A 13,478-nucleotide genomic window follows, 5' to 3' on the forward strand; every position below is an offset into this window, starting at 1 on the left:
CTATTTTAGGATTCTCTCTTTATCTTTAATTCTTGACATTTTAATTGTAATGTTTCTTGGTGTGGGCCTCTTTGGGTTTACTTTGTTTGATACTCTCTCTGCTTCCTGTAACTGGATGTCTGTTTCCTTCCTTAGGTTAGGAAAGTTTTCAGCTATTATTTCTTCAAGTAGATTCTCTGCCCCTTTGTCTCTCTCTTCTCCTTCTGGGACACCTATAAAATGGATGTTAGTGTGCTTGATATTGTCCTAGAGATCCCTTAGACTGTCCTCATTCTTTTTAATTCTTTTTTCTTTTATTTGTTCATCTTGGGTGATTTCCTCCAGTCTTTTGCCCAGCTCGCTGATCCATTCTTCTGTATCATCTACTTGCTACTGAGTCCCTCTAGTGAATTTTGCATTTCCAGTATTGTAGTCTTCATTTATGATTGGTTCTTTTTTTTTTTTTTAAGATTGGCACCAGAGCTAACAACTGTTGCCAATCTTCTTTTCTTTTCTTTTTTTCTTTCTGTTTTTTCCCCCCAAATCCCCCCAGTACATAGTTGTATATTTTAGTTGTGGATCCTTCTGGCTGTGGCATGTGGGATGCCGCCTCAGCGTGGCCTGATGAGCGGTGCCATGTCCATGCCCAGGATCCGAACCAGCAAAACCCTGGGCTGCCGAAGCGGAGTGCACGAACTTAACCACTTGGCCACAGGGCCAGTCCCTGATTGGTTCTTTTTTTATATTTCCTATTCTTTGTTGAAGTTCTCATGGAATTCATCCATTCTTCTCCCAAGATCAGTGAACATCCTTATGACTATCAATTTGCACTCTTTATCAGATAGAACATTTAGCTCTGTTTAGTTCTTTTTCTTTTTTTTTTAAACATTGGCACCTGAGCTAACATCTGTTGCCAGTCTTCTTTTGTTTTTTCTTCTCCCCAAAGCCTCCCAGTACATAGTTGTATATTCTAGTTGTGAGTACGTCTGGTTGTGCTATGTGGGACACCACCTCAGCATGGCCCAACGAGTGGTGTCATGTCCATGCCTGGGATCTGAACCAGCAAAACCCCAGGCCACTGAAGCAGAGTGCATGAACCCAACCATTTGGCCACAGGGCTGGCCCCTGTTTAGCTATTTTTCTGAAGATTTGTCCTGCTCACTTATTTGGAACATATTCCTTTGTCTCCTCATTTTGCCTCTTTTTCTGTGCTTATATCTATGTATTAGGTAGATCAGCTACGTCTCCCAATCTTGGAGAGGTGGCCTTATGTAAGAGATGCCTTATGAAGCCCAGCAGTGTGCTTCCCTCTCACCACCAGTTCCAAATATTCTAGGAGTGTCCCCTGTGTGGGCTACATGTGTCCTTCTGTTGTGGCAGGGTTGCTCTTGCTGCAGATGCCCAGAGAGGCTAGGCTGTCCCCTTGGCCCAATTGGTTGTAATGCTCAGCTGCGTGTGGTTGCTATTATCCCTTCAGCCACTCTATCAGGTGTGGGGAGCCCTAGCACAGTTGGCTCTGAGGTCTAGTATTCCAGTTGCAGTTTTTCTGTTAAGTGAGTATGCTCCCAGGGTGGCTAGTTAGGCTCAGGAGCTTACAATTGCTCCAGGCCTCTGACTTGTAAGGCTGTTGTCAGCTCTCTCAGGAGTGCAGCTGAGTAGAGCCAGCCCCAGGCATAGACTTTGGAAGGTGGGGCTGATCCCCTACATGGCTGTTTGAGAAGCACAAGTCTGCTGCAGCTGTAAGCCCCACCACCTGCAGGGCCACACACCCTGTCAACAGTGCACACACCCTGACCCACTGAAGCAGACACACTCGCCCCACTGCAGAGGCCCCCCACACTCTACTAACACAGGCCTGCACCTCATGCAAACCCTGCCCCACAGAGGCGGACCCACTTGCCTGGCTGCAAAGGTTCCAGACACCTATGCAGGTACCTATGTGCGCCCAGAAGTTTCCTGAGGGCTTGCTGTTGGGTGGGGCCAGTCCCTAGGGTGGGCTGCCTGCCCTGGCTGAGCTTGGAAGTGTGGGGCAGTCCCCTGGGCTAACACACCAGGGGAAGAATTCTAATGGTGTCTGCCAGCATCAGTGTCAGCATGCCTGTGCTAGGTCACAATAATGGCTGCCACCAATGTCTCAGTCCCTAGGGAGGTCTCATCTCTCACTGAGAGCCTACCAAGTGAGTCTCTTTTAACCAAAGGACTGTACACCTTACTTTCTGGTGATTTTAGGTTGCTTTCCCAAATGGGTGGGTTTGTGTATGGGCCCTTTAAGAGCAGGGTTTTTTTTTTTTTTTTTTTTTTGCCTTATGTCTGATAGCTTTTCTGAGGGTATTCCCCGTTGCTGTTAGTAGGCAGCAAAGCCAGATATTATGACACTTGTCTTGGTTGTGCTGAGTCCAAAAGCTGCTTATTGTGGGACAGCTCCCCCACTCAGATCCCCTGCTCCTCCAGGAAAAGCTTCATACCTTAAGATTGCTCTCACCTGGCAGTGAAGTACCATGGCTTGAAGGTGGCATTTTTCTTTCCAGAAAGGAGTTTCTGCCTCTTCCACCTCAGTCAGCAGTGTCCTTTGTTATGAGGGTTCTTTTTATTCAGTTTTCAGTTCTTTCTCAGGAGTAATTGTTCCAAGAGTAGTTGTAAATTTGTTGTGTCCATGGGCGATGGTGAGTTCAGAGTCTTCCTATACCACTGTCTTGACACTGGATCCTATGTGTTATTTTTATTGGGGGAAACCCTTTGAAATTCACTTACTTCACCTCTAGGAGGGTTTATATCTAATAAGTATTCAATAAGTGTTACATGCTACTACTACTGCTGACATTGTTACAGAATATGGTTGGATCAAAATCAAGTCCAAATAGATGAGAGCTGAAAATTTTTTGAAAACTTAAATAATCAAGCCATAAAAAACTAGATGAAAAATAACATTTTTGAAATCTCTAGATGGGAAAGAAATTTTAAACTTAAAAATGATAAATGAAATCAAAAGAAAAAGATCAATTGGTTTATCTGTATAAAACTACTGTACATTTAAAAAACAAAAGTAAAAAGTGAAAAAACAATTTAGGGAAAATATTTCATATAGCTGGAAAGGAAAGGGGAGGTACTGAATCTGTTATAAGTCATTCAGAAAGCAAAGGGGTAGTGAAATAAGACATTCTATTGGCAACATTCTAGGGAAATAGACACGTCCATACATTATTGGTGACAGTACAGAGTAATACTAGCCCTGTGGAGTACACTTTGGCAATATCCATCAAAATTACAGATTCATTTACCCATTGATCCACTTATCCAATTCTGGGATTTATCCTACAGATACAGCTGTTCCTGAAGGAAATGACACATGTACAAGATTATGCATTGCAGTATTATTGTTTGTATTTGTAAGTAATTGGGCATAAACCAATATCCATCAATAGGAGACTATTTACATATACTGTGGTATGTCCATATAATGGAACCCTTCTAAAAAGAATAAGGAAGCTTTCTACACACTTATCTAAAAGAACTTTAAGATTATTCTACAGTGTGAATAGTGAGAGTGCTATCTTTTGTGTAAGAAAAAAAGGAATAAGTTATACATGGTTAATCACATTCTTCAATACTCCTCAGTAAGATTAGATTAAGTGCAGTTTCCCACAATATCTACAAAGATACAACATCACTTGTAATAGCAAAACACTGGGAACATTCTAAAAGTCCTACAACAGTTGAATGGTAAGGCAAATTATGGTAATCCATATAATAAAATATTATTTAGCTACTAAAAATGCCATTTATGGTGAGTTTAGAATAACATAAAAATGCTTAAGCAAAAATGCTAAGTAAAAAACTCATATATGATATGAATTCAACATGCAATATGGACACTAAAGAGAAATCATAAGATTATCTAAGTAATGCTCAATACATATCTCAATATCAATGGTATTTTCCGTGATAATGTAGTATATAGTTTAGTCAGATTACTTTCCAAATATCTATTAATGAGCAAAATGGGGCTACAAGAGGAAGGATGAAAATGGGTGTGGAGAGAGAGATTCTTCAAGAACAAGGGATATTGCTATATTAGGGCAGGTAAGGGTGAGAGACAATTTATGGTGAGTAGTCAGTTGGAATCGTAAAGACTCTGTTCTTAGGGATAAGAGAAAACATCGAAGGGAAGGCCCCCCGCCCGCACCAAAAGGCACTAAAAGAAACATCAAGTAAGCACTTTGAAAAGTTGCCTAATATAAGTGATGCCTTTTCCTAGCCTCCAAGTTATATGACTGCCTTTCATGTTTTGTCAAGTCTTGGCTATTAACACCACCTCTTGTAGTTCTGTGTGGAGAACAGGAAAATATAGGAAAAAGCCAGACAATTAGGTAGTTTCACCATGTTTCATACACAAGTGTGACTCCCTATATACTACCAGAAGAAGCTTGATCCTGAGGTCTTTTCTGCCCCAAGGGCTGGGTATGGTTTGAATTAGCAAAAATGGTGTGCAAATTCAAAAGATGTAAAGATTATAGCATTATAACTGACTTACAAGAAGGGAAAGCTATTTACAAGAAAGCATGTGGTTGTGAGGGGGGAACAAAGAAAAGGGATAGATACTTTTAAATATAGTCATGCGCCACATAATGACATTTTGCTCATATATATGTTATATATGATATATACATATATATGGAATAAAATACATATAGAATGATATATATATCTATGATAGATCAATTGATTGATCAGTGAACAAAGCAAACAAAAGTCCTTGCTCTGATGAGCTTAGATTCTAACACAGGGCAAGAGATAATAGACAGCAAATATAAATGATATGGTGCATTTGCACATGATAAGTGCTATGGGTAAGGTGGATTGGGAGTACAGGCAGGTGAGGGGTATTTTAAATAGGGTAGTCAGAGATTGCTTCAGTGAGGAAGTAGTGACTAGACAAAGACTTGAAAGAGACGAGGGAGTTGAGCCTTGCAAATATTAAGAGGAAACACATTCTAGGCAGATAGAAGAGCCAGTACAAAAGCCCTAAGAAGGAATGTGCCTGGTACATTTCAAAATAGCAAGGAGCTCGGTGTGGCAGAACAAGCAAGCAATGGAGCAGGCAGTTCAAAATCAGGTCAGAGAGGCAATGAGGGATGGAGACAGATCTTGTGGGATCTTACAGGCCACTCTAAGAATTTAGCGGAGGGTTTGCTTGTTTACTTCCTCCTGCACCAATACACATAAGATCAAGAACAAGAGGGAAGAGAAGGGGAAAGACCAGACAGCCTAGCCAGGGCAGGGATAACATTAAGGGCTGTGTCCTTCAGAAGGGAGCAAGAGATCACAGAAATGATCATCCACAGTAAGGAGAAGAGATGCCTTTTTTGGACTAAGTGTGGTAGAGCCCACTCAAGAGCTGATTATGCTCATCTCTTAGCAACTCTGCCTTCATGACTTCACATTTGTAGGCTAAAATTGATGGGAGTATTTACCCCATGGAAAATGGAAAACACCACAAATCAGGCACTTTTTTCTTGGTGAGTGGTTTAGCTGCATGCAAAAACTCTTCCTCAGAGACTGATGGATAACTAGGAGAAGCTGGCTGTACCCTCAGACACACACTGTGGGAAGACAAAGGAAGATGAAGTCCCCAGTGGCCTAGAGCCTCCTTTCTGTTAATCAACAAGAAAGTTACATCAATTGCTTGGAGAAAAAATGGCATGAGCCTGAAATAACTTGTGCAGGTGGAGACTGAGCCTAGCCTCGCGTGAGAAAGTAAACAAAGGAACTGTTATGCAAATACAAGGAGAGTCAAGTTTAAACGGATCACAAAGGCTAAATCTGCATAAATTTCTCTCCTTTCTCTAACTTTCATTTATTTGGAAGTGTGAGAAAAATAACATGTCCAGACAGAAGGATTTTGAAGGTTTATATGCTGGTCTTTGAAGAAAAAGTTTACAAGAAGGCAAGAGAATTTAAAGTCATGGGGAAAGGCATACTCTAGGGTCAAGGATAGAGGAATACAGTGAAGCCAAGAGGAGTCTAATATGTAAAATATTAAGTGATGTGGCATAAAAAGTATTAAGTTCCACTATAAATGCCTAATGATTACTCAGAATTTAGTCTTTGATAATTTAGTGTTTAAAAAGATAATTTTCTGAGTTAAAATTATTACTTTTTTCTTCTTTAGACAAGACAACTTCAGAGAGTACTTCTCTCGATGCTGCCTACAAGTGCTTGCTGGCTGCCTTGGTGCCCTAGGGTGAGTTGTTTTGGTTAGGTACTCAGTGCCTTAGCTGCAGGCACTTTCTTGTTGCCTTCGGCTAAGTGGAAACTTTGTAAGGTCTGTAGTTTTGAAACAAGATGGAATTCTTTCAAGTTTGTATCCTAGGACACTTAAGAACCCAGATTTGACTTCACAGGATGGTAATGCATAAAATCAAGAGCTCATGAGGTTAAATTTCGGGAAAGCCCTCTTGGATGCAAGACAAAGGCGGGGTGAAAAACGAAAACAAAAGTAGCCCGAGTTAGAGAGGTCACTTGATTTACTCTCTGCACTCAAGACTGCTCCTCTCTGCTCACTGAAACAGGTTGGTTTTTTCTTTCTTTTCTCATTGTGACTTGAATATGACTTTTTTTTTTAAAGGCTAAAGACTTTGTATATGCTTTAAAATCTAAATGTTTACATGTGTAAAAAAGAGGTATTTGAAAGAGCCATACACTATAACCTTAAAACAAAAATCTGAATATAGCAAGACAGTATTATTTTAATATCATTACTTACCTATAATACTTTGTTAACGAGAAAATAGGTTTTGCTCTACCATTTTTTTCTGCTTTGTTTTACAAAAACAATTTTTTTTGTTCTCGTAATTATAAAGGTATTTAAATGTCTTTCTATGTATCTGCCAGAAAGATCATTTCTGAAAATGATTTCCATTCCTATTCCTATTTACTCCCATTTTTAGTAAGACTAATTCTTATTTAAAAATACCCTGCCTTATTATCTTATATTATTTGGCTATATTATCCCTTATCATCAGGTTCAAGATTTCTGTGATGAAAGAGAAGAAAGAACAAAGTTCATATTGTGTTAATAATTAATGCATAAGAAAATGAAGACCAGATTAGTCTTCCAGATTGGAACTTTTCAAATAAATTTAAGGATAAAAATAGTCATTTTAAATTGTCGGCACCTGGTTTTTACATAATGAAAGCAGTTATTCTATGTGGAATCTTTCCTCAAGGGGCCTTCTTTACTTTGCTTTACTCATCCAAAAAGGGTTAGCAGGTGTAAGAATATTCTTTTGAAAGTGTACCATAAGTTGGCACACTGTTTTGAAAATAATATTTTTATTAATGATCCTGTAAGAATATTTGAGATTCTTCCAAGGACAAAAATAACCAAAGGGAGACAGAAAGGCTAAGGACAAAGGAAAACAAAACTCAGCACTACAAGAAAAACATTGAAAGTCCTTATTAGATACATTTTAACACTTGTGAATTCTGTGCAAACTTATCTTAATACTACACAGTGTTAATAGCCAATACAGTAAAATAACGTAACAATGAGACAGAGATTCCTGGTATACCAGCTATCCATTCTAGACTAAGAGCTTTATACCTGCCAGTACAACCTTTAGTTTGACAAATATTTACTGAGCAGCCAGTGTGTGCCAGGTACTCTAGAAGATATTAACTACAAACATAAATCCAAAAGGTCATACTCTTAGGGAACTTAGAATGTAGAGGGAAAAGGTAGTCTTGGAAGCACATCTCTTCCATAGGATGAGGTCAGTTGTCTGCGAGGTAGGTAGATAATAACTACTGAATCAAGAAGTCTTCTGGGGAGACAACATCCAAGTTAAGTGAGTAGGAACTGGCCCTTCAAGGGAAGGGCAGGAAATAGAATATTAAAGGAACAGAATGAGTAATGACAGAGACGTGCTGCAGCATGTGTGTGCCAGCAAACTGCTGGCAAATCGATTACAGTACGGTTACTGTTTATGGTGCGGGAAGCATGGTGGAGAGAGATAGCAGGAACCCTGGGTAGGACCACATTATGGAGGGAGGCTTGGGTACCATGCTAAGAAGCTTGGATTGTATCTTTCAGGTGAAGAGATTTGTGTCTTTCGGTTAAGGAGCTAAGCAGGAAAGTGACAGACTGGCACATTAGAGATACAGTACTCTGGTGGCAGTAAGAAAAATGTTTTTGACAAGCAGGTGGTAAGGAGAAATAAGAACAGTAGGATATCAGTTAGGAAGATATTTTTGTAGGCCAGGTAAGAAAGAATTATGCTCGAATTGTGTGGATGTGTCAAAGAGCACAGATTAAAAGGAAGAGAGAGATTTGAAATGTCTTTGGAAGGTAAAATCAGAACTTAGGGGCTGACAGGAAATCAAGGATGAAGGTAAGAGAGAAGTCAAGGATGGTGGAGGCTTAAGGCTTAGGTGACTAGTGGAATGGCTGCTACCGAAGAGGAGTATACAGTGAGGATGTAGTGACAGGTTTTGGAGGGAAACTAACTAGAGGAGACTTTGTTTTATAAAAGCCAACTAATGAATTAAGTATAAATGCTGAGATAATTTATTTAACTTGTTTTAAAAAATTATAAATAAATAACATAAAAATAAAATAAATTATTTTATTTACATGAATTTATTTAAATAAATAAAATAACATTTAATTTTTTTTAAGATTTGTGCTAAGCTAACAGCTGTTGCCAGTCCTTTTATTTTCTTCTCCCCAAAGCCACCCTAGTACATAGTTGTATATTCTAGTTGTGGGTTCTTCTAGTTCTGCTACTTAGGACACCACCTCAGCTTGGCTTGATGAGCGGTGCTAGGTCTGCACCCAGGATCCGAACCAGAGAACCCAAGGCCGCTGAAGCAGAGCACGCAAACTTAACCATTTGGCCATGGGGCTGGCCCCAAAGTAATTTATTTTAATGTTTTCTTTATTGTTGATATACAGTCATGCACCACATGACAACATTTTGGTCAACAATGGACCACATACACAACAGTGGTCCCATAAAATGAGTACCATACAGCCTAGGTGTGTAGTAGGTTATACCATCCAGGTTTGTGTAAGTACACTCTATGATCACACAGTAACGAAATCACCTCACAACACTTTTCTCAGAACACATCCCTGTTGTTAAGTGATGCATGACTGTACTGAATAAGAATCACAAAGTTCTATATGTAAAAATTATAACATTTTTTATTCCTTTTAGTTGAAATCTGACTAAATTTTCATATTTTAAAGACTAATTTTACATAAAAGTCTTTCCTTTTATTTGGAGTTAAATGATTCAGTAAATTCCCCAGTGTATTGTTTTTATCTTCCCCATGTAAATCCCAGCTCCTGCACACAGACTTGTTAAAACAAAGGACAAAGAACTGATCTTGGGGACATACTCCAGTGTGGCTTCCATTAGAGTTTCAAAGAGTGGCAGATTCAGGCTCATGTATTTTATGGCAACAATCTATTCTCTAGTAAAAGAACAAAACATATGCAAGCTAAAAACTGTTTCCTTTTAAGCAATATTAAAATGAATATCCTATATTCTTCTTGCCATTTAGATAGGAGGCATGGCTTTGGAACACAACCAGTCAACAGACTACTATTATGAGGAAAATGAAATGAACAACACTCACGACTACAGTCAGTATGAAGTGATCTGTATAAAAGAAGAGGTCAGAAAATTTGCAAAAGTTTTCCTGCCTGCCTTCTTCTCAGTAGCTTTCATCATTGGACTTGCAGGCAATTCCATAGTAGTGGCGATTTATGCCTTTTACAAGAAGCAAAGAACCAAAACAGATGTATACATCTTGAATCTGGCTGTGGCAGATTTACTCCTTCTATTCACTCTGCCTTTCTGGGCAGTCAATGCAGTTCATGGGTGGGTTTTAGGGAAAATCATGTGCAAAGTCACTTCAGCCTTGTACACAGTCAACTTTGTTTCTGGAATGCAGTTTCTGGCTTGTGTCAGCATAGACAGATATTGGGCAGTAACTAAAGCCCCAAGTCCATCAGGAGTGGGAAAACCATGCCGGCTCATCTGTTTCTGTGTCTGGATGGCTGCCATCTTGCTAAGTATACCTCAGCTGGTTTTTTATACAGTAAATCACAAAGCTAGGTGCATTCCCATCTTTCCATACCATCTAGGAACATCAATGAAAGCATCGATTCAAATGCTGGAAATCTGCATTGGATTTGTAATACCCTTTCTTATAATGGGAGTGTGCTACTTTCTCACAGCAAGGACACTTATCAAGACGCCAAACATTAAAAAATCTCGACCCCTCAAAGTTCTGCTCACAGTGGTTATAGTTTTCATTGTCACTCAGCTGCCTTATAACATTGTCAAGTTCTGCCAAGCCATAGACATCATCTACTCCCTGATCACCGACTGCGACATGAGCAAACGCATGGATGTTGCCATCCAAGTCACAGAGAGCATTGCACTCTTCCACAGCTGCCTCAACCCAATCCTGTATGTTTTTATGGGAGTCTCTTTTAAAAACTACATTATGAAAGTTGCCAAGAAATATGGGTCCTGGAGAAGACAAAGACAAAATGTGGAGGAGATTCCTTTCGATTCTGAAGATCCCACAGAGCCAACCAGTACTTTCAGCATATAAATATAAAACTGCTCTATCTCTCGCTTCAATACACATGAATGATCTTCTCCCTCAGATAAAACATCTGCATTATTCTGAAACTCAAATCTCAAACACGGTGGTGGCAGCTTATAACAAAGAAGAGGTTAAGGTGAGGAAGGAGGAAGGAAAGAATCCAAGAAGAAGAAACAAAATCATAAATGCACAAAACATGAAAATTAAAATTAACAATACGGAAAATAGTAGTCACAGGCATAAATAATAAAAACACTATAAGTTAGGTCATCTAAAAAAGATTAATAAAGAAGCTTATATTAAGGGGCATTTATAATTGTTTTAAATTATAAAAAACAATATCCTTACATAATTTTTAGTGCTTTAAGAACTATGCAGCAAAATTCAATCTATCGGGTTTTTTCCCCCTTTCTTAATTTGTAAGTGATTTCATAAAACTCCAGAAAGAATAGCAATTAACAATCAAGTAAATACACAAGAAAGCTTTTCTGGCCCTTTTAGTACATTCCTGGTAAGTTTCTAAACACCTAATTTGTTCCATCATGGCAACTTTCCTTAGTAACAAACTACTTACCCTGTTAGATTTATCATGTATACTCTAGAAGCAATCCTCAGAAAATTATATTTATCTAGGTTCCAGTTTTTATAACTTCCTAAAGGGTTTATTCATTTCTGTGAGTCTGTTACTGAAGGTTGACAAACAATATATTTTCCTATGTATAAAGACTCTTTTTGTCACTTAAATACTTATATTTTTAAGCAATGAAAATATGTACTACAGTAAATTATTTTTGGTAACATGTACAGCTTATCTCTTTAAAAACAATCATATATAAATTATTATAAGCTATGCAATATGCCCCTATTAAAATTTAATTTTGATAGAAATTACGGTGGTCAAAAATAGTGTGCACTAACGTGAATTGTATCTCTCACAAAATGTAAAAAAAAAAAGAAAGATGTTTTCTACTCTTCAAATAAACATCACCTAATCAAGATATGTTATTTTAAAATTATTTTTCTTTTTATCAACTATTTCTAAATTTGAAAATGCTTTCAAAGCAGAATTTAAAGAACTGTGATCATGACACTAATAACTGTATCATATTATTCTAGCACAGCATCTGACAGAAAGGGTCAATCTGAATACTCACCACTGCTCCACCATTTCTTGCCATTAATTACATAGCTGTCCCCATCTCGTTGGATGTTACATTCAATATTTGTGGCATCACTTGAAGCTACATCCGGCTCTATAAATAAGCAGAGGCTGAATTTACAGGCAGGCAGATACCATCAGTTTACAAAAGAGACTTAGATAAGGAAATGTGAACTCTTTGAGGACACAGGCATGTTTGTTTTTTCGTCTTCCTATCCTTCTCCCCTTCCACCCTGGTTCTCCCATAATCTACACATAGTAGACAGTTAGTAATGTGCATTGGAAGAATGAATAAATGAAGTATTTAGAGCACTGGGGCTCAGCAATCTGTATTGTTTTCTTGGCTTCCTCATTGATATATGACTTAGGATACAACTCACTCTCTCCAATCATCAAAAGTAGATTAAAAATATTGTTTTTTACCTCCCACAATGGAAAGCTGTACTAAGTATTTGCAAGCTAGATTTTCCCACCATATAGTTTACTATCTTAAACAATTTCTAAGTGTGCCTTGCAAATTCTCTCAGGAATGCTTTCACCAATTTGTTTGTTTTGCATTTATAGAGCCTGCTCAATGGCTAACATCTTCAGAACATTTTCTGTGGGATGCCCTGACACGACTGCCTTATTGCATGGCATTTCAGAACTTACAGGCTAGTTCTCAATGATAGTAATCTGTACTTGTTAACATGCTGCTCTTTCAAATCAGTCCTTCGGATATTTCATGTGTTCTATTTCTAAAACTACAGATCCGGTCCTTTAGAAAGGGAGCTGTGTACTCCACTTATTTTGTAACCTCCAATTAGTGCTTTGTAGACAACACACCATACTGCAGGTGTTCAATAAATGCCTCATACTGATTTAAATGGAGGTCAGTTTTGCTCTTATAAAGGTATTCAATGTTATAGAAGAACATAAAATCTGGCCATAATTTTGGCCAAAATTATGGCCAGATGAAATTTAGCTTAATTCTAAACTCAATTATAAAATGATGACTTTGTCCTCTGAAGAATTCATAATCACTGTTTCCTATGTACAAATGGTACCAAACCCATTTTTATTGCCATGCTCCTGGTTTCATTTCCCTACATGATTATTATTTGAGCTGTATGACTAGCATTGGTGAAAGTTCTATTCTTCTGGGTTTATGGCAGAGCTAAGTATTTTGTAGGTATCAATATAAAATTACCACAAAGATGAATATTTCACACATAAGGGCAAAAAAGATCTTAAATATCCATAGATGACAATTTTAGAAATGCAAGTTAAAAGATTATGAAACTAAGCTTACTTTGCTGCTAACGCCTAAAGCAGGCTACCAGAAAACATCACCTGGTGTCCTCCCAAAGCGGAGGACAATTTTATTCTGCACATTTAAAAATGCCAAAATTTAAAACTGGGTTCAAAACAAACACATCCACATTTCTGGCCATGAGCATGGAACACAGAGCCATAACCCACAATTCTTCAGCTCACCCATTTTTACCCCGGGATGACTGACTGCACAGGGGGAGGACAGTGATGTGCTTTTACCTGTCATACAGAAGCAGGAGGCAATGCTCCCTTGAAGAAGAGGCTCAAGCCACTGCTGCTTCTGCTTTTCACTTCCATACAGGTGGAGCACCTCCATGTTCCCTGTGTCTATACATAATAAGAAAAAGCATTTGTTTTGCGTTTAAAAATTTACTAGTATGAAATCTAAACTTTATGTAGATAA

At 38.3% G+C, this 13,478-nt stretch overlaps 2 protein-coding genes across 3 annotated transcripts in view; one reads left to right on the plus strand and one right to left on the minus strand.

The window, feature by feature from the left end:
* ACAD11 (acyl-CoA dehydrogenase family member 11) overlaps nucleotides 1-13,478 on the minus strand; it is an 80,759-nt gene that overhangs the window by 25,982 nt on the left and 41,299 nt on the right. For both annotated transcript variants that reach the window (XM_046673308.1, XM_046673316.1), the window contains 2 exons: nucleotides 13,295-13,402; nucleotides 11,757-11,855 (listed from right to left, as the gene is read on the minus strand). In XM_046673308.1, coding sequence (XP_046529264.1) covers nucleotides 11,757-11,855; nucleotides 13,295-13,402 — 207 coding nt within the window. The remainder of the gene's footprint in view (nucleotides 1-11,756; nucleotides 11,856-13,294; nucleotides 13,403-13,478) is intronic.
* On the plus strand, nucleotides 6,147-11,712 carry ACKR4 (atypical chemokine receptor 4). The gene is made up of 3 exons (XM_046673344.1): nucleotides 6,147-6,220; nucleotides 6,381-6,548; nucleotides 9,547-11,712. Exon 3 carries the CDS (start codon nucleotides 9,556-9,558, stop codon nucleotides 10,606-10,608), a length of 1,053 nt encoding a protein of 350 aa, XP_046529300.1. The 5' UTR covers nucleotides 6,147-6,220; nucleotides 6,381-6,548; nucleotides 9,547-9,555; the 3' UTR covers nucleotides 10,609-11,712.

This window comes from Equus quagga, chromosome 1 (assembly GCF_021613505.1).
Source record: "Equus quagga isolate Etosha38 chromosome 1, UCLA_HA_Equagga_1.0, whole genome shotgun sequence".
NCBI lineage: Eukaryota > Metazoa > Chordata > Mammalia > Perissodactyla > Equidae > Equus > Equus quagga.